Source organism: Bos mutus, chromosome 18, assembly GCF_027580195.1.
Source record: "Bos mutus isolate GX-2022 chromosome 18, NWIPB_WYAK_1.1, whole genome shotgun sequence".
Lineage (NCBI taxonomy): Eukaryota > Metazoa > Chordata > Mammalia > Artiodactyla > Bovidae > Bos > Bos mutus.
This window is the reverse complement of record NC_091634.1, coordinates 27087685-27113134: the sequence shown is the minus strand read 5'-3', so window position 1 is coordinate 27113134 and position 25450 is coordinate 27087685. Positions and strand designations below refer to the sequence as shown.

The following is a 25450-nucleotide window of genomic DNA, read 5'->3' as shown; positions in this document are numbered from 1 at the left end:
ATTGTTGAAGTTACGTGATAAATATATGGGGACTAATTATACTGTATTCACTACTTTATGTTTGAAAATTTCTATAATAGAGAGTTTCAAAACCTTTAGACCATGATGCTGAGTAATAAATTTTGTTTTGAGCCAGCAAACAGATACTTGTTTAAACAAAGAAAACTGAGACGGAAGTGTCAATAAAGTAGCATTTACCTTTATTCTGGCATTACTTTCATATTTTCTTTTTCGTTAATTTTAAAACATTGTTGGTCATGTCTCACTAGTAGATAACTACCTTCAGTTTGAAAAACTGAGCTCTAAAAGATGGTTTCATATTTCTGATTATATTAAAACTGGTAGGTCATTGACAAATTATTATTCAAGCCATATTTCCTATGTCTGTAGTTCTTTAATACAATACAAAAAAATATTTTTTATTGTGGTTGTCATGGTCATCAAGGGGGGAGAGGAGGGAGAAGGATGGACTGGGGATTTGGGGTTGGTAGATGCAAACTATTATATTTAGAATGGATAAACTACAAGGCCGTACTATATAACTATATCCAGTCTCCTGGGAACAATCATAATGGAAAAGAATATTTAAAAAAGAATGTATATGTATGTAACACTGAGTCATTTTGGTGTAAGATTGGCACAGCATTGTAAATCACCTCTACTGATTTACATTATTTTTTTGTTGAATTAGCATATTGCTGTCTTTTTATTTTATATACAGCATATTGCTCTATTTTTATTGCTGAATTTTGCCACTTCCTGAAAATGAGTTATATCTCCCCCTTTCTCTCCGCTCTTTGTTCTAACTCAAGTCTTGTCAGCTTCTATTTGGATTTATGTAGTTTTCTCTTCATATTTTATTCCCTAATTCAATTTTAAAAGTCACAGCTAAAATTATCTTTGATTCCTGCTCCCTTCTGTCTATAACCTGCCTCTAAACTGGTTTTCCTCACTGTGCTTTACCTTTTTTATATCCCTTACTCTATACATTAATATAACATTCTCTTTATTAATATTAATTTTATAAATTATTATCATCTCATTTCAGGCCCAGTATGAAATCTTTCTTTCTACCTATTTGTCCGAACTGCCTCTGCCAGCCACATATTGTTTCATAGTCTCTTTTGTGATACAGTTTAGAAACATTATTTTGAGGTAGTATTGAACTAGGTCTGGGTTCTAAATTCATATCCATTGCTAGTTGAGTGACACTGCCAAAAAGGACAGAATAATTTCAGGCTCATTTTATTCTTTCATTTTATAAGAGAGGAAACGTAGGTTCAAGTTGGCTTGTCCAGGGTCATTTAACTAGTCAGTTACAAAACAGAGGCCCGGGATCTCTGGCTCCTAGTTTTTGTTTTTCTTTAGTAAATTGCTTAATTTCTACTTGAAAATCCTGAACTTTTTTTGCCTAGCCTGTAATTTTCATCATTTTTGTAGCTTCTGTTTTTTTGTATGTGGTGTTAAGTAAATACTTAACCCAACTTTATTGAGTACTATTGTATGCGAATTATTTATATATATATTATTTCTAAGTCTTATGATAACCTGAAGAGGTAGGTACTATTTCCATTTTACCTGAGGAAGCATAAATGAAGGTAGATTTGACCATCTAGAAAGTAGAAGGGTTAGGATTTGAACCCTGGTTTTCTGACTTGGGCTCTTTCTGGTATTTCCCTTGCCTCTCTACCCCAGAAAGAGTTCAAGTACAGAAATAGTTTTCCCTTTGGTAAAACCAGGACTCATGATGAGCACATGGAATCAAACGTACCTGAGGCAGAGTTACCTATGTGCCTGTGACTAGACTTTCTGCTTTGGGCTCAGAGTGGCCACTTGAGGAATGCCTCTTGCTCCTGCCTGCTCTAGACATTTTTAAATGGTAGCTGTAGTACAGCCAGACCAATAAAGGGTACCACGCAGCTAACCATGCTCGGCCAAAATTTGGCTCTCTTGGATTTCTTTCCTTCCTTATGGATCTGGAGGTCGAGAAGTCATACTTTCTAGGTTTTAAGTAGTGAGGATTTCGTCTTTCTCTTTGGTAATTCTCTCCCAAGTTGTCCTAATTAGGGTCTGGCTTGTGGCCTTTGCAGGCCAATTATGCACTTCTTAAAATTTAAAGCACTTTTAGATTTGTCATGAAAATTACCCTAAACCTAAATTAGACAAAAGTTCAAAATTTTAAAAATGCTAAATTACTAGTTAAGATAGTTTTTTTTTTTTTTTAATTTAAACATTTTGCTTTCAAATGTTTCAGCAGATACATAAGTACTACTTATTTCTTTGGTTGAATTTAGAACTGAAGTGAAACTGCTCTACCTTCTATAGCCGCTAGTGCTGACACACATTTTTGCCTTGATGTTTTGATCAGTGTGCCATCTGCCACTTAATCTTATCTCCCAAGATCAGTACTGCCTTTGGGCTTCTCTTTGTCTACTACCTATTTCTTTTTACATACACTCTTATGACTCTAACCAGAACTCTCCTTTCAGAGCAAAAGCTAGAAGGTTCTTTTGTTATGTTACCTGGTACATGTTGACTGATCATTGTTTTGAAACTTGGTTTGACTTTTTATCATCTGATCACTGTTTAGAGGAAATAGTAGTGCTTTTTATTTTCTAGTTTAAACATATGCAAAATAGGTATGTTTGGGGTTGACATTTGGTGAGGGCAGGGGAAGAGACACAAACACTGACCTCACATGCTTCTTTTTAAGCATGAGGATGGATTTTTCCAGAAGTCTAAAGCAAATATAACCTCTCATTTCATTGACCAAAATTGGGTTACATTCCCTTTCCTAAATTAGTAACTAGTAAAGACAAATGGAATTATTCTTAGCCAACCAGGCCCATCCCTTGGCCTGAGGAGGTGATTGGCTTTCCCTGAAGTACAAGGCTGCACAGGAGAAGAGTGGATACATGGCAGAAAACCTGTTAGGAGGAAACGGATGCTGGGGGCAGAAGGTTTGAGATCCTCCAAAATAATCCTCTGCTTTTTCTATCCACAGTATGCTAGCAGTTGAGGAACTTTAAAATGTAGATGTGACTTTTCCTTTGCAATTACTTTTACTGGCACTTGAGTTTCTTGCTTTGTCAAAGTTCTTCTGGTAGACGGGAGCCTATATAAGTGCAGGGAAAGAGGATGAAGTATGGCTAGTAAGTTTCTAGTGGGCTTGGTATCTGGTGGATGGCATATATGAGGCACCAAATCATGTTCCTTGTATGGTACAAATGGAATCAAATGGTCTTGCAGACAAACAGAAACATAAGGAAAGAACCTTCTAGTTGAACCAATCCCAGTTTTAAAAAATTTTTATTTATTTTTTAATTGAAGGATAATTGCTTCACAAAATTTTGTTGTTTTCTGTCAAACATCAGCATGAATCAGCTATAGATGTATGTCCCTTCCCTCTTGAGCCTCCCTTCCCATCCCACCTCTTTAGGTTGATACAGAGCCCCTGTTTGAGTTCCCTGAGACATACAGCAAATTCCCATTGGCTATCTATTTTATATATGATAAGTGTAAATTTTCATGTTACTCTCTCCATACATCTCCGTACCTCTCCTCTTCTCATGTCTATAAGTCTGTTCTCTACGTCTGTTTCTCCATTGTTGCCTTGCAAATAACTTCATCAGAACCATCTTTCTAAACCAATCCCAATTTTTAAAAATAGACATAGTAAAGTATTTTTTACATGCTTTATGTATTTACCTGATCTGTCTGTGTAGATATCTATCTAGCTGTCTGTCTGTCTTTTGGTCTTGCCTTGTGACTTGCAGGATCTTAGTTCCCTGACCAGGGATTGAACCTTGGCCCTTGGCAGTGAAAGTGCAGAGTCCTAACCACTGGATCCCAAGGGAATTCTTCATAAATGCTTTTAAAAGTATTTTATTTCATCCTTTATCTTTAAAGCTAGTCTAAAAATAACTAACACTTGTTAAAAGATAAAACAAAAGGATATGCATGGGGAAGAGAAAGTAGAAACCAGACAGGGATGTTGTATAAGATCTCAGAGTAACTGAGTGGGAAGGGACCTCTAGATCATTAGCTGAGTGAATATACTAAAATGTTCAGTCTTTTAATATAGCTTACTGTGTCAATATTATTACGTATGAATATGATTCAGTTTATTGGAGTGGATGTATACTAAATACAGCAGTAATACAGGTATAGAGAAGGCCCTCTGAGAACATAAATGACAGTTTAACTTGGAGAGGTCACAGAAGTTAAAGTTGAGCTGAATCCAATAGGTTTATTTGCCTAGATAGGGCAGGAAGTACACTTCAGGCCCACTTCCAAAAACACAAGTTAGTGTGGTCCTTTCTTGTTGGAAGATGAGGCTGTAATATCCAGATGTGGCTGGAAAAGGAGAGCCTGTTGTGCTGTATTAAGGAGCTGGATTTTAGACTGAAGACAGGGAGCTGTCAAAGAATTCCAAGCTGGACAAGAATGTCAGATTTATGACTTAAATCTCTCTGCTACACTGCGGATAATGGACTGAATAAGGCAGGAATGGAGGCAAAAGCGGTGTTGTGTCTGAGAAATGAAATGGGCAGAGGTGTAGAGATGGCAAGTTGGGAATGACGCTGAGATAGATTTAGGGGAAAGCAATCAAAAGGACCTGGTATCAGCTGAATAAAGAGAGGAAAGAGACTAGGATTATTTCTTTTTTTCTAATTTGGGTCAATTGTGATAGGAGAAGCAGATTTGGAAATAGGAAGGGGGAAAGTGATTTATTTTAATAAAATATACCAGGCACTGTGAAAAGTCTGGGAGGCTTATATACTGTTTTATCAAAGAGTGGAAAAATATGGAGAAGAGACTAGATGAAGTAAAAAAGGGGTTTGGGCTTTTGGTGGGGTTTACATTATGGGAAGGTGACTAGGAAATGTATTATAAATGTTGTTTTTGTAAGATTTGTTGTGCAGTTAAGAGTAGTTCTCTTCGTGGTATGGGAGAGGGGAACACCTTTACAAAGGGAAATTTATGCCCAGCTTTTGGGCAGAAAGGGAGAGAGAGGATAGAGAGGTTTTCCTGTTTGCTATTTTTCAGTTGACTTCAGCTCAAATAATCTTTATGCCAAAGTAGCATATTTTGGAATAGCATATTCTGATCTCCTTCAGTAATAAACTATTTATTTGAATTATGCTATTTGATATGTTTTGACACATGTGTACCTATGAAAATTTCATCACATTAAAGATGGTGAACATATCCATCACCTCTGAAAATTTCCTTGTATGCTTTGTCATCATTCCCACACCCTCACCTTTCCCCTTTTCCCAGACAGCCACTGAAATCACTATAGAAAACATATAAATGGAATCATGAAGTATATAGTTTTGGTTTTTTTTTGTTGTTGTTCTAGTTTCTTTCATTTGGCATTGTTATTTTGAGATTCACCCATGTTAGTGAGCATATCAATAGGTCATTCATTCTTACTGGAGAATAGTTTCCATTCTATGCATATCCCACAATTTGTTTATCTGTTCACCTCTTGATGGACTTTTGGATTGTTTTGGCTTACAAATAAAACTTATGAACGTTATGTATAAGTCTTTGTGTGGGCACTTATTTCCTTTACCCTTAAATCTGTGGTTGGTCATATCGTAGGTGTAAGTTTAACTTTTTGAGAAACTGATAAACCGTTTTCCAAACTGGATGTATCATTTCACAAACCTTACTAGCAGTGGAAATGTACATTTCCACATTTTCACCAATGTCTGAATTGTAGTTTTAGTTCTAATAGGTGCATAGTAGTATTTCCTTGTCTTTTTATATTTCCCTAATGACTAAATGCTGTTGAACATATTTTTATGTGCTTTTTCACCATCTGTATGTCTTTTTTGGTGAAGTGTCATTTAAATCTTTTGCATACTTAAAAAAGCTTTTTATTTCAAAATAATTGTAGATTCACAGAGTGTTGCAAAAAATAGAGGGAGTTTCTGAGTATCCTTTACTCAGTTTCTTCTAATGATAAACTCTTGCAAAACTATAGTATAATATCAAGACCAGGAAAATGACATTGCTGCAATCCACCAGACTTATTCACTTGTTCCCATTTTTACGCACACTGTCTGTGTGTCTATGTGTGTAGAAAATGTTACATAAATTGAGTCATACAGTGTTTAACCTTTTGAGCCATTCTGATGTGTGTGTAATGACATCTTATTGTGGTTTTAATTGATATACCCCTAAAGGACTACACTATTAAGCATCTTTTTAAATCATCCGTGTATAATTTTTTGGTCAAGTGTCTGTTCAAGTCTTTGCATCCTTTAAATTGTTTTTTATTGTTGAGTTTTGAGAAGTCTTTTTTTAAACACAAGTCTTTATCAGATGTATGCTTTACAAGAGTTTCTCCTAATCTGTGGCTTGTCTTTTCATTAACTGTCCTTTGCAGAGGTTTTTAGTTTTGATGACATTTGTTCCTTTATGGATTATACTTTTGATATTATAGCTGAGAAATTGTGCCTAACCTATATAACAAAAAAGAAGCAGACCTCATAGAGAAGAAACTAGTAGTTAACAGTGGAGAGAGGGAAAGGAAGAGGGGCAATAGAAGGGTAGAGCATTGACAGGTAAAAAATATTAGATAGAAAATAAGCTACAATTATATATTGTACAACATGGGGAATATAGGCTTCCTTGGTGGCTCAGAGGTTAAAGTGTCTGCCTCCAATGTGGGAGACCTGGGTTCGATCCCTGGGTCGGGAAGATCCTCTGGAGAAGGAAATGGTAACCCACTCCAGTATTCTTGCCTGGAGAATCACATGGACAGAGAAGCCTGGTAGGCTACACTCCACGGGGTCGCAAAGAGTCGGACACGACTGAGTGACATCACTTCACTTTTAAAAGAAATAAATTGCAAGGAAAAAAAGAAATCTTTGCCTAACCTGAGTTCACAAAGATTCTCTCCAAGGTTTTCTTTTGGAAGTTTTATAGTTGGGGTATCGTATTTAGGTCTGTGATCTATTTTGATCTATCTATTAATTTTTTGTGTGTGTGGTGTGAGGTATGGACCGAAGCTCACTGTTTTTGCATATGGATGTCCAGTTCTTCCAGCCCTATTTCTTGATAAAGCTGTCCTTTTCCCCACTGCATTGCCTTTGAACTTTTTTGAAAACTTAGTTGACCATATATGTATGAGCTTATTTTTGGACTCTGTTCTGTGTTAAGCTGTGTGTCTGTCCTTTACCATTACTATACTGTCATTTCTGTACCTTTATAATACTCTTGAAATCAGATAGTCATTTTTTCCAAATTTGTTCTTTTCTAGATTGTTTTGGCTATTCTAAACCTTCTACCTATCCGTATAAATTTTAGAATCTGCTGGCCATCTTCTACAAAAATGCCTAGTAAAATTTTAACTAGGATTGTGTTGAATCTATAGACCAGTTTCAGGAGAACAAATATCAGTATTGAGTCTTTAAATCCACAAATGTCTCTCTTCATTTATTTTATTAAATATCTTTATTATTTTATTATATTGCTATTATTTATTTCAACAACAGTTTGGAGTTTCTCGTGTACAAGTCTTACACATTTTTTGTATGATTTATCCTTATGTGGTTAATATTTTTTGATGTTATTGTAAGTGTTGTTATGAATATTCATGTACAGAGTTTGTGTGAGACCTTTGTTTTCATTTCTCTTGGGCATATACCTGAGAGTGGAATTGCTGGATCATAAAATTCTATGTTTAACCTTTTGAGGAACACCAAACTATTTTTAAAAGAGCTGCACCATTTTATATTCCTGTTAGCAGTGTATGAGAGTTCCAGTTTCTCTACATCCTTGCTAATACTTGTTATTTTTCCATTGTGTTTTCTCAGTGTGCTTTTGATTTTCATTTCTTTAATTACTAATTATGTTGAGCATCTTTTCATGTGTTTACTGGCTACTTTTACATCTTCTTTGCTGAAATGTATATTCAAGTCCTAAATATATTTCCATTTTTAAATAGGGTTGTTTGTCTACTTGTTGTTGAGTCTTAAGAATTCTTTATATATTCTGGATACTTTTTGAGATTATATCATACGCTTGTAAAACAGTACATTCTTTTTGCATTGTATGCATTCCATCCTGGAATTCCCCAAACTCCTTGTTGATTTTTTAAAATTTGCATAGGTTAAAGTTTCATTCTTTGTGATGTACAGTTCTTTGGGTTTTGGCAAATGCATAGAGTTACTTATTCCTTACCTGAATACCATAAAAAACAGATGCGTTATTTTAAAAATTCACCCACTCCTTCTTTCCTTTGTGTCTGGTTTCATTCACTTTGCAAAAAGCATTTAAGATTCATTCATGTCATTGTATGAAGAAATATTTAGTTCCTTTTTATCACTGTAAAGTATTCCATTGTATGGATGTATCACAGTTAGTTTATCTACTTACCTGTTGAAAGATGTTTTGGTTCTTCTTGATATTTGGCAGTTAATAAATCTTCTGTAAAGAGTCACATACAGGATTTTGTGTGACCGTAAGTTTTTAATTCACTTGGTCTTCTCTTACAATCATGTTTCGGTTTCATTAATTTTTCTCTATTCTCTGCTTTCATCTTCATCATTGCTTTTCAAACAGAATTTTAAGAAAGAGGAGTGGTTGATGTATCTGTTTCTTCAAGGAGATCAACAGAGGTGCAGTGAATGGATGAGACTTGAAGCCAGATGATGTTAAAGAGTGAAGAAGTGGTGACAGTGACAGTACATTATTCTTTTTAAAAACTTAGTTTCTGGAGCAGAGTCTTTCAGCTTTGGCATTACTGACATTTTGGACTAGATAATTCTTTGTTTTAAAGGGGGCTGAGGAAATTCCCTGGTGGTCCAGTGTTTGGTACTTATGCTTCCATTGCAGGGGGCCCGGGTTCGATCCCTGGTTGGGGAACTAACACCCCATGAGTTGCATGGTGCAGCCAAAAAAATAAGTAGAGGTGCTGAGTTGTGTATTGTAAGTTCTTTAGTAGCATTTTTGGTCCCTGTATGCCAGTTGTAGCCCTCTAGTTGTGACAGTCAAAAATGCTTCTAGACATTATCAAATGTTCCAGGAGGGCAGAATTGTTCATTATGAGAGGCTATTGTTTTAGAGGAAGGAGAGAGAGAAGACCCTAAAGAAGAACTCATATCAAGGAAGCTTTTTTTTTTAATTGCTTATTTATTATTTATATTTAGCTGTGCTGGGTCTTCATTGCTGCTCCAGCTTTTCTCTAGTTGTGGAGAGTAGGGGCTACTCTCTAGCTGCATCGCACAGCTGTCTCATTGTGGTGGCTTCTCTTGTTGTGGAGCATGGGCTCTAGGGCACGCAGTTTTCAATAATTGCAGCGCATGGGCTCAGTAGTTGCAGTTTCTGGACTTTAGAGCACAGGCTTAGTAGTTGTGACTCAAGGGGTTAGTTGCTCCTTGGCATGTGGGATCCTCCTGGACCAGGGATCAAACCTGTGTCTGCTACATTAGCAGGAGGATTCTTTACCACTGGCCATCAGGGAAGCCCTTAGGGAAGCTTTTTAAAGGAAGTAAGAGATTGAGGGGAGTAGCGAGTAAGAAAAAGAGAGAAGGGGAAGGTTGAAGTTATAAAAGAGAAGGTAGCTGATGGAACTTGGGTATGGAATTTAGATCAGAGGTGGGGAGAGTAGGTTTATATCTGAGACAAGGCACTTTTTATGAGGAAGGAAATGAAAAGATGATTGTAGAATTTGTATAGATATATATATTTTTTGAGGGTGATATGGAAGATCCTCGCTTTCTGCTACCTTTGTCAAGTAGGGTCAAGATCCCTTGCTAAATGAGGGGTCACTATGGAGAAGATGACTGAAGAGATGAGAGGTTTGGGATATGGTAAATAAGGGAGGGAGCTGAGCAGGAAAAACTGATGAAGATAAGACAGCTAGTAAGTGGTAGATTTGACTTTAAGGCTGTGTTCTCCGTTGTAGTTTTCTCCTTTAAGTCCCCCATTTAGGCTTTTTTAAAATTAATTAGTTTTTGGCTCTGCTGGATCTTCATTGCTGCACTCGGGTTTTCTCTGGCTTAGGTGCGTGGGCTTCTCATTGCACTGGCTTCTTGTTGCAGAGCACCAGCTCCAGGGCATGCAGGCTTCAGTAGTTGCAGCTGTAGAGCCGTGGGCTGAGTAGTTGTGGTAATGGGCCTAGTTACTCCATGGCATGTGACATCCTCTCGAACCAGGGATTAAACCCGTTGTCCCCTGTATTAGTAGGCAGACTCTTAACCACTGGACCACCAGGGAAGCCCTGTGGTCATTACTGTTCTATGTACTTCAGTTCAGTTCAGTGACTCAGTCGTGTCCGACTCTCTGCAACCCCATGGACTGCAGTACGCCAGGCTTCCTTGTCCATCACCAGCTCCTGGTGCTTACTCAAACTCATGTCTATTGAGTCGGTGATGCCATCCAACCTTCTCATCCTCTGTTGTCCCCTTCTTCTCCTGCCTTCAATCATTCCCAGCATCAGGGTCTTTTCCAGTGAGTCAGTTCTTTGCATCAGGTGGCCAAAGTGTTGGAGTTCCAGCTTCAGCATCGGTCCTTCCAATGAATATTCAGGACTGATTTCCTTTAGGATGGACTGGTTGGATCTCCTTAGTGTTCAAGGGACTCTCAGGAGCCTTCTCCAACACCACAGTTCAAAAGGATCAAATCTTCGGCGCTCAGCTTTCTTTATGGTCCCACTCTCACATCCATACGTCACTACTGGAAAAACCAAAGCTTTGACTAGACAGACTTTTGTTGGCAAAGTAACGTCTCTGCTTTTTAATATGCTGTCTAGATTGGTCATAGCTTACTTTCCAAGGAGCAAGCGTCTTTTAATTTCATGGCTGCAGTTACCATCTGCAATGATTTTGGAGCCTGAAAAAATAAAGTCTGACACTGTTCCCACTGTTTCCCCATCTATTTGCTATGAAGTGATGGGACCAGATGCCATGATCTTTGTTTTCTGATTGTTGAGTTTTAAGCCACCTTTTTCACTCTCCTCTTTCACTTTCATCAAGAGGCTCTTTAGTTCTTCTCTTTCTGCCAAAAGTGTGGTGTTATCTGCATATCTGAGGTTATTGATATTTCTCCCAGCAATCTTGATTCCAGCTTGTGCTTCATCCAGTCAGCGTTTCTCATGATGTCCTCTGCATATAAGTTAAATAAGCAGGGTGACAATATACAGCCTTGACGTACTCCTTTCCCGATATGGAGCAGTCCATTGTTCCATGTCCAGTTCTTACTGTTGCTTCCTGACCTGCATACAGATTTCTTAAGAGGCAGGTCAGGTGGTCTGGTATTCCCATCTCTTGAAGAATTTTCCACAGTTTGTTGTGATGCACACAGTCAAAGGCTTTGGCATAGTCAGTAAAGCAGGAGTAGATGTTTTTCTGGAACTCTCTGGTTTTTTCTATGATCCAGCGGATGTTGGCAATTTGATCTCTGGTTCCTTTGCCTTTTCTAAATCCAGCTTGAACATCTGGAAGTTCATGGTTCAAGTACTGTTCTGTGTACTTAAACTAATTCATTCCTAAGGTCTCCTCCAGGTGCCTGAATCTCTTCTCAACACTTTCAGATACATTAGTTGGTCTATCAATTTTATTTTCTTGGAAATTTCTCTCTTAGAGCCTTCTAAATTTCTCAAACCTGGACTGGTTGTACAGCTTAGGCAGTTGTACGTCTGTCATTCTGGGATTTCTCTTCTCCATCATCTTAAGGAGTCCCTTTGCCTTTTATTGCGTCACCTGTTTCTTGGCTATATATCATATATCCTCCTTTTGCTTGGTTACTTCACACTCATTTTGGTGGAGTATTTACTCCAGGAGCATATGAGAGGTAATGGGAGGTAAATATTCAAGAGCTTACATATGGGTTGGCCAGAAAGTTTGTTTGGGTTTTTCTGTATGATGTTATGGAACTTTCTGGCCAACCCAATGTTTTTAAATGTCTATATTCTCTCCTCACACTTCATTATTCCTGGTTTTAGATATCTAGATTAAATATAATTTTTTCTCAAGTTTTTGAAGGTATAGCTCTCCATTTTTCTTCTAGCTTCCAGAATTGCTTTTGAGAAGTCTGATGACATTCTGATTTCTGTGTTCTTCATGTGTAACCTTTTTCTCGCCTTCCATTTTTAGAGTTTTTCCTCTTAGTTCTTTGTATTCTGAAATTTAATGATGTGTATCAGTCAGGATCTGTTTTTCACCCATTGTGCTGGACTCTTCGGTGATCCTTTATTCCTCTTCATTTTTCTATTCTCTTCTTCTGGAACTTAAAAAAGTTTTAGCTGGATCTCCTGGACCAATTCTGATATTCTCTCCCATTTCCTATTTGTCTTTTTGCTGAACTTTTTGGGTGAATTTCTTCAACTTGATCTTTCAGTTTTTCTTTGAGCCTTTCATTTGTTATTTTTAATTTCTAGGGGCTCTTTCTTTTATCTTTTTAAGTAACCATATGTTCTTGTTTTGGGGTTGCAATATCTTCTTTTTTCTCCGAGGTTGTTGAGATGAGTTTTATTGTTGAGATTTCCATCTTACTGCATAGTCTTTTCCCTCCATATTTCTTTTCTTCTCTACTTGCCTCTGTCTTTAATGTTGAAGCTTTTCTTGGATCTTTGATGATCTTTGGCTATTTGCTTGTTATTTTTTTTAATGGGGCACCAAAATCGTAATGGCAGTTGCATGATCACAAGTGGCACTTGCTAACTGCAGGCCTCATTATAGGGTTTTTGCTAGGTCAGCTGTGCGGTCAGTGTGTTGCTTGCAGAGTATAAGTCCATTGTACTATGACAAGGGAAGAAAAAGTCCTGGGGGTTTCAATATACACGTTTTTAGAGAGACTTTTTAGTTCCTCACTCTGTTTTTGGTTATTGGCTCTCAGTTATCTTGTTTTACTTCTTCAGAAAATCTCTAGCCTTCTGCCTAGAGGGACAGTCGTCCAGTAGTGCAGAGTTAGGAGGTATGTGAAACTGGGGAGGTGATTAGTGACTCACTAAATAAGTAAACTTTGTGTCAATCTTGTTTTCAACTTTGCCTTCGTGTCTACTTCCAAAAGTACCTGGTAGTGTATTTCCTGAGTGTTTGGATTTCTTTATTGGAAATAAGTTTTCTTTTCCCTGTCGTTGGCTTAAGATTTAGCTTTTTCAGGTGCTAAATCAGTTACCATGTGTCCTGCATTCCAGCTTCTAAAAGTTTTGTTGCCATGGTTTCATGTCCTGTTTTGTTGTTGTTTTTCTTGTGAGTTTACACCCTTAAAAAAATTCTTTTACTGTCATTTAATGGAGTTTCAGTAAGGAATGGGTGAATGTATGTTTTCAGTTCTCTGTGTGAAAGTTCTTTCGATTTGTTTTTGTTTTTTTTTTTATTGAGGTAAATTTATATAACACACAATTAAACATTTTGAAGATTACAGTCAAGTGTGTTTGGTGTATTCACAGTGTTGTGCAACTATCAGTTCTCTAGTTTCAAAACTTTTTCATCACCTCTTGAAAACACCCCATACCATTAAGTAATCACTCCCCATTTCCTCTCCTCCCCCAACCTCAGTAACCTGTAATCTGCTTTTGCGTATTCTGAAACTATCATATAAAAGGCATCATACAATATGTGACCTTTTTAGTCTGGCTTTTTTTCCTTGGTATGTTTCTCAGGTTCATCCAGGTTGCAGCATCTGTTAATATTTTGCCTCTTTTTATGGTTGAATAGTATTCCATTGTATGTGTCCACCATAATTTGCTGCCCTATTCATTTACTGATCCAGTTAGTTGTTCCATGTCCAGTTGTAACTGTTGCTTCTAGACCCACATACAGGTTTCTCAGGGGACCAGTAAGGTGACCTGGTATTCCCATCTCCTTAAGAATTTTCCACAGTTTGTTGTGATCCACACTGTCAAAGGCTTTACTGTAGTCAGTGGAGCAGAAGTAGATGTTTTTCTGGAATTTGCTTGCTTTCTCCATGATCCAATGAATGTTGGCAGCTTTTTTCATTACAGTGGGAAAGATTGAAGGCAAAAGGAGAAAGGGGTGGCAGAGGATGAGATGGTTAGCCTCATCTTCTCAGTGGACATGAATTTGAGCAAACTCTGGGAGATAGTGGAGGACAGAGGAGCCTGGTGTGCTGCAGTCCATGGGGGTCGAGAAGAGTCAGATACAACTTAGCGACTGTTATGAGTAATGTTGCTAAAAATATTTGTGTATAAGCTTCTTTCAAGACGTATGTTTGCGTTCTCTAGGGTATATACCTAGAGATAGAATTGTTGGATCCTGTGGTAATTTTATGTTTACCTTTTTGAAGCAATCTGAATGTCAGATTGTTTTCCATAGCCTCTGCACCATTTTACTTGGCCACCATTAACGTATAATGATTCCTATTTTTCCACATCCTCACCAGTACAACACTTATTATTTTCTAGGGTTTTTTTGTTTGTCTTTTCTTTTAAAATTAAAACCATTCTAGTGGGTCTAAAGTGGTATCGTGGTTTTCATTTGCATTTCTTACTGACCAGTGATATTGAACATCTTTTCACATGCTTGCTGACAATTTTTGTATCTTATTTGGAGAAATGTCTGTTCAGGTCCTTTGCCCTTTTAAAAAATTGGTTGTCTTTTGGTTGTTGAGTTGTAAAGAGTTCTTTATGTTTTCTGAATACCAAACCCTTATTAGATATATGATTTGCAGATATTTTCTTCCATACTCTGGATTTTCTTCACTTTATTGATAGTATCTTTTGAAGAACAAAAGTTTTTAATTTTTATGAAATGTGAAATCCATTTCTTCTAGTTTTTCTTTTGTTGTTCATGCTTTGAGTGTCAAATCTAAGAATCCATGCCAAATCTGAGATCATGAAAGTATGCACCTGTGTTTTCTTCTAAGAGTTTAATGGGTTTAGCTGTTACAGTTAGGTCATTGATCCATTTTGAGTTAATTTTTGTGTATGATGTGAGGTGGGGTTCAACTTCATTCTTTTGTATGTGGTTATTTAGTTGTCCCAGCACCATTTGTTGAAGGGGCTATTCTTTCACCATTGAATTGTCTTAGCAGCCTTGTCAAAAATTAATTGGCCAGAACTTCTGGTGGTCCAGTGGTTAAGTAGCTTCCTTCCAATGCAGGGGACACAGGTTCAATCCCTGACCTGGGAAGATTCGACAAGCTGTGGGACAACTAAGCCCTCATGCCATAACTATGGAGGCCCACTCACCCTAGAGGCCATGTTCTACAACAGGAGAAGCCACTGCAGTGAGAAGCCTGCACACTGCAATTAGAGAGTAGCCCCTACTTGCCACAACTAGAGATAGCTCACATGCAGCAATGAAGACCCAGTACAGCCAAAAATAAACAAATAAAAATTTAAAAATTCATTTGGTCAGATTCTCAACATTGCTAATTATTAGAAAAATGCAAATCAAAATTATAGTGAGATATCATTTCACACCAGTTAGAATGGCCATCATCAAAAAGTCTACAGATAACAAATACTGAAAATGGTATGGGAAAAAGGGAAGCATACTATACTGTTTGTGGGAATGTAGATTGGTGCAGCCGCTATGGAGAACAGTATGGAGATTCTTTAAAAAACTAAAAATAGAGTTACCATATGATCTAGCAATCCGACTACTGGACATATATCCAGAAAAGACAGAAGCTCACATTCAAAAAGGTATATGCACCCCTATGTTCACAGTAGCTCTATTTACAATAGTCAAGACATGGAAGCAATGGAAATGTCCATCAATAGATGTGTGGATAAAGAAGATGCAGTATGTTTAAACAATGGAATGTTACTCAGCTATAAAAAAGAATGAAATAATGCCATTTGCAGCAACATGAATGGACCTAGAGATTATCATATAAAATGAACTAAGTCAGACACAAAGTATAATATGATATCACTTATATGTAGAATCTAAAAAAAATCAGAGAAATCAACTTATTTCCAAAATAGACTCACAGACATGAAAACAAATTTATGGTTACCAAAGGGGAAGGAGTGGGGAGGGATATGTTAGGAGTTTGGGATTAACAGACAGACACTACTATATAAAAAAATAAACAAGGACCTACTGTATAACACAGGGAACTGTATTCCATATACCACTCCCAGTTCTGTTTGTTCCATTAGTTTGTACGTCTTTCTTTGTGCACTGTTTGTAGTAAGTTTTGAATTGTGAGGTGTGAGTTCTGCTTTGATTTTCATTTTCAATATTATTTTGGCTGATCTAGGCCTCTTTCAGTTTCATATAAATTTGAGGATTGGTTTTTCCATTTCTGCAGAAAAAGCCACTGAAATTTTGGTAGAGATTGCGTTGACTCTGTAGGTTTCTTTGTGAAGTATTGCAGTGTTAACAACAGTAAAGTCTTCTAGTTCATGAACAAGGAAGTCTCTTACCATTTATTTAGGTTTTCCTTCATTTCTTTCAGCAATATTTTGTTGTTTTTAGTGTGCAAGTATCACCTCTTTAGTTAAATTTATTCCTAAATATTATATTTTGGAGGTTGTTGTACATAGAATTCTCTTAATTTCCTTTTTGGATTGTTCTTTGCAACATATAGAAGCACAGCTGAATTGTAGGTGTTGATACTTTAACCGGCAACTTCCCTGAATTTGTTTATTAGCTTTAGTTGTGTTTTGTGGATTCTATGAGAGTTTCTATATATAGAATCATGTCATTGGCAAATAGAGATAGTTTTACTTCTTCCTTTCCAAATTGGACGCTTTCTGTTTTCTTTCATTGTCTAATTGCTGACTAGGACTTCCAGTACAATGTTGAATAGCAGTGGTGAAAGCTGGTGCCTTTGTCTTGTTCCTGATTTGGGGGAGAAAGCCTCCAGTTTTTCACTGTTAAGTATGATACTACTACCTGTGGGTTTTTTGTAAACACCGCTGTTCATTTTAAGGACTTTCTTTCTGTTCTTAGTTTGCTGAATATCCCTCCCCTCCCCTGCCATCATGATTGGGTATTGAAATCTGTCACATGTATTTTCTGTGTCAATTCAGATGATCATGTGTTTGTTTTGTTTTTGTTTTCATTCTGGTAATGAGGCAAGTGAATTTTGTATGTTGAACTATCCTTACGTTCTTGGGATAAATTCCACTTGATCCTTTTAATGTGGTGTGGGATTTGTTTAGTATTTTGTTGAGAATTTTTCCTTCTATATTTATAAGGGATATTGGCCTGTAGTTTTCTTGTGGTATTTTTGTCCTGCTTTGGCATCGGGGTAAAACTGGCCTCATAGAATGTTTAGGAAGTGATATCTACTCGTCTATGTTTTGGAAGAGTTTGAAAAGGATTGCTGTTAACTCTCCTCTAAATGTTTGGTAGAGTTTACCAATGAAACCACGTTGTCTTGGACTTCTTTTGTTGGGAAATTTTTTTGCTAGTGATTCAGTCTGTTTACTTGATATCAGCCTCTTGAGAATTTTTGTTTCTTCCAAGTCACTTTCGGTAATTTGTGTGCTTGTAAGAATTTGCCTGTTTGTTGTCTATTGCCTAAGTTGCTGGTGTGCAGTTGTTCATAGTATTCTTGTTATCATAGTATTCTCACATATATTTCTACCAGTACCAGTTATAATAACATCCTAACAGAGTCCACTTAGGTGGTACTAAACTATTTTCTCAATTTTGAAAACATTGTTGCTTGAAGTTGTTCCATGCAAACTGTTCATGCATGCGTGTTCAGTCACTAAGTTGTATCCAACTCTTTGCGACCCCATGGACTGTATGTAGCCCACTAGGCTCCTGTGTCCATGGGACTTCGCAGGCAAGAATACTGGCGTGGGTTGCCATTTGCTTCTCCAAGGGATCTTCCTGACCCAGGGAACATAAACTGTGTCTCCAGCATCTCCTTGCATTGGCAGGCAGATTCTTTACCACTGAGCCACCTGGGAAGCTTATGCAAACTATTCATAGGAGGCTAATAATTCTTCAGTACACTCTGCATTGAGTCTTCAAGTAAATAATAAATAAGTAGAATCAGTAAAATTTGGTTACACATCAGGAGCCAAGGAAAACCTTGAGACTTTTTGCCTTGTTTTGTAATTGCTTCTTGTTGCTACCAGTGTTTTCAGTCTTTCAGTCATTCTTGCTGATGGTCTTTACCAGTTTATTTTCTCTGACATTTCTTCAGTCACAGCAATCAGACACAGTTTAAGTTTCACCATTAGTAAATGGCTTTCTTTGCCTACCTGACAAGTGAACCATTCAGAAACTTTCTTTGGTTACAGCCTCATTTTAACCTTTTCTTCTTGTGAAAAAATCTTGCTGTGATAAGATATTGTTTTTTTCTGATTTTTTTTCTTTTGTTTTCCTGTAAGTTGTGGGTATTGTGTGGAGAAGGAAATGGCAACCCACTCCAGTGTTCTTGCCTGAAGAATCCCATGGATGGAGGAGCCTGGTAGGCTGCAGTCCATGGGATCGCACAGAGTCCGACACGACTGAAGCGACTTAGTAGTAAGTAGTAAGTAGTAGTAGTAGTAGTAGTAGTAGTAGGGGATTTGTGATGAATGCTTACTGGTAATGCTGATGTATAAGGTATTCTTACAGCACAGCCATAATGTTGTTGCACAATAAACATAATGCTTTGCCCTCTAATTTGATAAGAAGATAGCCCACACTCCATTGTGCCTTAGAAGCATGACATTCCATTTGAAGTCCACTCTTGTCTTTCCTCTTTTTAGTGATATCTATGCACTGACAAGTTTTTTGTTTCTTTTTTACGTCCCATCGCCTGCCTGAATTTTTTTTTTTTTTTTTAGTATTTATTTATTTGGCTGTGTTGGGTCTTAGTTGTGACATGCAGGATCTTTCGTTATGGGGCGCTGACTCTCTAGTTGTGGTGCACAGGCTCCAGAGAGCTCAGGCTCAGTAGTTGTGACATGTTCATGCTTAGTCGCTCTGCAGCAGGTGGGATCTCAGTTCCCTCACCAGGTATCAAACCTGTATCCCCTGCATTGCAAGGTGGTTTCTTAACCATTGGACCACCAGGAAGTCCTTGCACTGGTAAGTTTTTAAAAATGTTGCAGTGTTACATCAGTATGCATTGCACTCAGAATGCTGTCCAGTTTGTCACTGCAGTTTGTTAGTGCACCAAGTAACAGTGGGAAACATCTCTCACAGCTCCTCAGCTCTACCGTTGTTCTGTGAGATTAACCACAGGCTGTACAGAAGTGAACGAGCATGGTTATATTCCAATAAAACTTTATTTGTGGATACCAGAATTTGAATTTCATATTATTTTGTATCATTAAACAGTATTATTTTTATTTTCTTCTTACCATTTGAAAGCCATTCTTAGCTTGTAGCCCATGCAGAAACAGGTGGTAGGCGAGGTTTGGCCTGTGCGCTGTATTCTGCCAGTACCTGCTTTACAGTTTAAATACATTGGTAGGCAACCTGTGTTGCCTAGATTACTGCATGCTTGCCTGGGGCCCCCTGGTGGCTGAAGGGAGCAAATAAGTCTTGAGATGGTCAAATTTCTGAAGCACCATGAATCTGAGAATTCTAGAGTTGGAAATCTAGATGTAGGACTATTTATCATAGGGAGATTGTAGTGGCCACTCATCATTTCCAGAATGTGGGCTTTGGTGACACTTAGGGAAAAAGATAAAACAGCACTCCCCGAAATTTTGTATGCAAATCTCAACAGTGCTTTAAGACATCATTCTGATATAAAATGTATCTCTTCATCTGCAATTTATTTGTGTGAAGGGTGTGAATTTCAGCATTATTCTACACAAAATGGCACTGGTACAATAATTACATTTGAATGAACCTATATCTTCCAAGGGTAACTTTATTCTCTTTTCACCCACCCTTTTTTTTTCCCACTCAAAGGCTTCAAGTTTAATATATTGATAATTTTTGCTACTTTATTAAGTACATTTCTAAGTAAAACTGGGTTTTAACTATGAGAGTATGGTAGTAAAGAAGTCAGTGACTTTGTATAGTTGGGTGCTGCTATCTTGCTTTGAACTAGGGTACCAGCAGTTTTTGTATTTTTGTTTTTTAAATTTTAGTAAACTATACATAGCATAAAATCTACCATCTTAGCCGTTTATAAGTATATAGTTTATTAGCATTAAGTATAGTCCCATTTTTGTTCAACTACAGGGGTGAGTTTTTTTAATCTGCCATTTTAAACTCTTGATCCAAAAAAATGAAACCCTCGTGTTCTGGTCAATCCTAGGTTTACTGTAGTAACTAGGAATGAAATTATCCTCAAATATAGTAGAGATCGTGTCATTCCCTTTTTAAAACTTTGCTGGTTTATATTGTCCTTAGAATAATATTTAAACTCTTTACCATGATCCTTCTAGGTTTTGCCTCCTTCAGTTTTCCCCTTTCAGCTGTTAGCTAGCTCTAGCATAGTTGGGCCTTTCATTTCTTCAGAGAAGCCAAGGTCTTATCTGACTCACTGTTTGCTGGTGCTGTCCCACAGTGTTGGAGCTGCCCTGGTGTTGAAGCTTGTATACCCATGCCTCTCCACCATCACCTCCCTTTTCTTTGCTTGCTGGTTCTTGTGCTGTCTTCTCAGAAAGGCCATCCCAGTACTCTGTAAAATAGGTTCCTTCCTTAGACTGTTTCCCCCTACTTAGTAATACTTAAAATTTTTGTTTTTGTCAATCTCCTAACCTATCCAAATTAACTTCCCCTCCTACTTACTCCATTCTCCTTACTCTTTTTTATTTTTCCTTATAGCAAATATAGCCATCTGACATTTTACTAGAATGTAAGTTCTAAGAGGATGGGGACTTTGTTTTGTTTATTCATATGTTTTCAGTGTCTACAACATGTCTGCTATATAGTACCTACTCAAGAAATATTTAACTGAATGATCACATTACTTTTGGCCTTAGGGCAAAATACACATATATGATTGAAAAGTGAATACGACAAAGTTAGGACTGGCAAAATGGGAATATGGAAAGAAACTGTTGTTGAACTGAAGAAATAACCAATACTGGAGCTGTTCTACCTTTGGATCTTGTGTTATTGCTGAATGATAAATATCACCTCCCCTTCAGCTGTTTTTGAGTTCAGTTTTCCATCCTTTGCAGCCTGCAGACATCATATTTTATACAGAATCATTTCAATCCTAAATAGCACTAAATTAAAAAAAAACTTTATTTATTGTCCACACCATACAGCCAACCAGAGATCGAACGCATACTCCCTGCCTGCATTGGAAGTATGAAGTTTTAACCCTGGACCTCCAGGGAAGTCCCTAAATTACACTAAATTTAAAAAGAACATCTTGATTGAAGAAACTGATTCTTCTGTCCCTCCAGTGTTGCAAATTGCCGACATTCATTGGATTATAGAGAAAGCAAGGGAATTCCAGAAAAATGTCTGCTTCATTGACTACAAGAAAGCCTTTGACTGTGTGGATCACAACAAACTGTGGAATATTCTTGACGAGATGGAAACACCAGACTACCTTACCAGTCTCCTGAGAAACCTGTATGTGGGTCCAGAAGCAGCAGTTAGAACCTTACATGGGACAGCTGACTGGTTTGACATTGGGAAAGGAATATGTCAAGGCTGTATATTATCACCCTGCTTATTTAACTTACATGCAAAATACATCATACGAAATGCCAGGCTGGATAAATCACAAGCTGGAATCAGGAATGCTGGGAAAAGTGTCAAAAACCTCAGATATGTAGATTATACCACTCTAATGGCAGAAAGCAAAGAGGAACTAAAGAGCCTGTTGATGAAGGTGAAAGAGGAGAGTGAAAAAGTTGAGTTAAAACTCAGCAATCAAAAAACTGAGATCGTGGCATGCGGTCCCATCACTTCATGGTAAATAGAAGGGCAAAAGTGGAGGCAGTGACAGATTTTATTCTTGTGGGCTCCAAAATCACTGTGGACGGTGACTGCAGTCATGAAATTAAAAGACGCTTGCTCCTTGGAAAGCTATGACAAACCTAGATATCGTATTAAAAAAGGGAAGACATTGCTTTGCCAGCAAAGGTCCATATAGTTAAAGCTACTGGTTTTTCCAGTAGTCATGTATGGATGTGAGAGTTAGACCATAAGAAAGGCTGAGCGCCAAAGAATTGATGCTTGCAAACTGTAGTGCTTGAGAAGACTCTTGAGAGTCCCATGGTCTGCAAGGAGATTAAACCAGTCAATCCTAGAGGAAATCAACCTTGAATATTCATTGAAAGGGCTCACGGTGAAGCTGAAGCTCCAGTACTTTGGCCACCTGATACCCAGAGCTGACCCACTGGAAAAGAACCTAATGCAGGAAAAGATTGTAGGCAAAAGGAGAAGAGGGTGGCAGAGGATGAGATGGTTAGATAGCATTACCTATTCAATAGACATGAATTTGAGTAAACTCCAGAAAATAGTGAAAGACAGGGAAGCCTGGTGTGTTGCAGTCCAAGGGGTCACAAGGAGTCAGACACGACTTGGCAAGTAAACAACAATAACACATCCTTTCCATTAATAAACTAGTGTGTATACTTAAAATTAAAAACTTTTCAAAAACTCTGCTTTATCCTTTATTTACTTCATCTTAACCTGCTGATTCCAGATGAGGCTGAATTTATATGATCGTATCCTTATATAGTTTTGTGGATGTTTTTTTAGAATTATGGATGTGATTATTTTTATAAAAGCATTTATTTTCAGATTCTCAATTTTAGAAAAATGTGGAAATAAAGAAAAAGAAAAAATTGCATAAAAAATGATAATTGCATGTATCCACAGATACATTAAAACACACAGACACGCCACTCTTTAGTGGAGCTAATGATGTACATTTTTTGTTCCACTCTCTTCTCTCAAGATTATTATTATTTACGTTCTCATCTAGTAATTTATACATCTAAAATTCTAATTTCTTGTTTTGTTAATTATTTTTCTTTTTTGCTCCCCCCAACCCCCATAGATCTTGAGCCAGATGATTGTGCATCCATTTACATCTTTAATGTAGATCCACCTCCATCTACTTTAAACTCACCACTTTGCTTACCACATCATGGATTACCGTCTCACTCTTCTGTTTTGTCACCATCGTTTCAGCTCCAAGGTCACAAAAACTATGAAGGAACTTGTGAAATTCCTGAATCTAAATACAGCCCATTAAGTGGTCCCAAACCCTTTGAGTGCCCAAGTATTCAAATTACATCCATCTCTCCTAACTGTCATCAAGAAATTGATGCTCATGAAGATGACCTACACATAAATGACCCAGAAAGGGAATATTTGGAAAGGCCTTCTAGAGATCATCTCTATCTTCCTCTTGAGCCATCCTACCGGGAATCTTCCCTTAGTCCTAGTCCTGCCAGTAGCATCTCTTCTAGGAGCTGGTTCTCAGATGCGTCTTCTTGTGAATCTCTTTCACATATTTATGATGATGTGGATTCGGAGTTGAATGAAGCTGCTGCCCGATTTACTCTCGGATCCCCTCTGACTTCTCCTGGTGGCTCTCCAGGAGGCTGCCCTGGAGAAGAGTCCTGGCATCAACAGTATGGACTTGGACATTCCTTGTCACCTAGGCAATCTCCTTGCCACTCTCCTAGATCTAGTATCACTGATGAGAATTGGCTGAGCCCCAGGCCAGCCTCAGGACCCTCATCAAGGCCTACTTCCCCTTGTGGGAAACGGCGGCACTCTAGTGCTGAGGTTTGTTACCCTGGGTCCCTTTCACCGCATCATTCGCCTGTTCCTTCTCCTGGTCACTCCCCCAGGGGAAGTGTAACAGAAGATACCTGGCTCAATGCTTCTGTCCAGGGTGGATCAGGCCTTGGCCCTGCGATTTTTCCATTTCAGTACTGTGCAGAAACTGATATTCCTCTGAAAACAAGGAAGACTTCTGAAGATCAAGCTCTCATACTACCAGGAAAATTAGAACTCTGTTCAGATGACCAAGGGAATCTTTCACCATCACGGGAAACTTCAGTAGATGATGGCCTTGGATCTCAGTATCCTTTAAAGAAAGATTCATCTGGTGACCAATTTCTTTCAGTTCCTTCACCCTTTACCTGGAGCAAACCAAAGCCTGGTCACACCCCTATATTTCGGTGAGTTGATGGAAATGACTAATGGTCATTTTTCATGTTTATGTTTATTGGTGGCATGTAATTACTACATTATCTATGTAGAATAATTTGACCATCTTTCCTTCTCCTTTTTGTTCTTTAGTTTCTTCCAGACAACTTAAAAGACCACATTTATTTTCTTTGTAGTCTTAAAAGTGTCTTTAAATAGGTTAAAGTTATCATTTTAAAAGTGTATAATGAATTATAAAGAATAACAAATTGCATTAGAAGCCCTAGAATGAATTTTCTTTTTTCAGAATGAATTTTCTTATCCACAAAAGCTTGTTATAAAAGATAATAGTATAAATTAAATTACTAATTATTCCCACTTAGGGATAAGGTTATATATATATTTTTGAATTTTTATATTTTTAAGAACTCAATAACATACAAGTGAAATTTGCCTTTTTTATATTGTGACAAGTGGTTTTTTCCATAATTTGTTTTTAGACTTCATATAAGTGTGTGATTTTTATTGTTGGTTTAGAGGAATTTTTAAATTTTATATATTCAAATTTGTCTTTTCCTTCACAGCTTTTAGATTTTATGTTATATTTGAAAGCCTATCCCACTCTAAAATAACTACAAATAAAGAGAAAATCTAACTTTCACGTTTCTAATTTTTATGTATAATTTTTATAATATATGTATGTAACATAAATACTGTTTGTATTTGTACATATATATATTTTTTCGAATCTTGAATCCAGCTAAGGACTGAAGACTGTTGTAATGACTGTTTTCTAAATGGCTTATCAGTTATCACAGTGCCATTTTTAGAATCAATCTAATCTAATTGATTAGGGAAGATAAGTTATCATGTGTTAAAGGTGGGTCTGTTTACTTTTTTAAAAAATGCTTTGTTATTGGTACAAATGTTTATTTCTGAATCTAGATATTTAGAAAATTATAATGTGGAATTATGCTATTGAAGACTCCTTTGAACCCATCACTTTGCTTATGAAAATTATCTTAATCTTTTTAGGGATTTGCTTAAACAAGTGCAGAAACTTGCTGAGAGTTGATGAAGTTGAGTTGTTGTTTCAGACTAATAAAAATTACTACCTTTGAGCTTCAGAGTAGCTGGTAATGCTAGGCCAAGGATATTAAGGGAAACAATGAAATAACTTAGAAATTTACTCTAGGCATGGTAGCATTCAAAGGTAGAAAAGACATTTAAAGTCTCATTTCACCAATTATTAAGATTTTTTTAAATAGAAGATATTACTTTTTAATACAAATCATTCTAGCTTTGGGTCCATTAGTATACCTGTAGACTTAGAAGTTGTTTCTTTTCTAATTCCATATTTTCATTGTTAACATATCTAAATGAACCTGTCCCCTTTAAGCTATTTAAAAATTGTTTTGATTGTTTTTGTGGTTATACACATAGTTGAGAAATAGTTATAGTTTTATGGAATTTTTTAT

The 25450-nt window shown here is 37.1% G+C and overlaps 1 protein-coding gene across 2 annotated transcripts in view; it reads left to right on the top strand.

Annotated features, from left to right (window-relative positions):
* Positions 1 to 25450, top strand: part of NFATC3 (nuclear factor of activated T cells 3) — a 93899-nt gene that overhangs the window by 8358 nt on the left and 60091 nt on the right. For both annotated transcript variants that reach the window (XM_070388130.1, XM_070388131.1), the window contains exon 2: positions 22870 to 24004. In XM_070388130.1, coding sequence (XP_070244231.1) covers positions 22870 to 24004 — 1135 coding nt within the window. The remainder of the gene's footprint in view (positions 1 to 22869; positions 24005 to 25450) is intronic.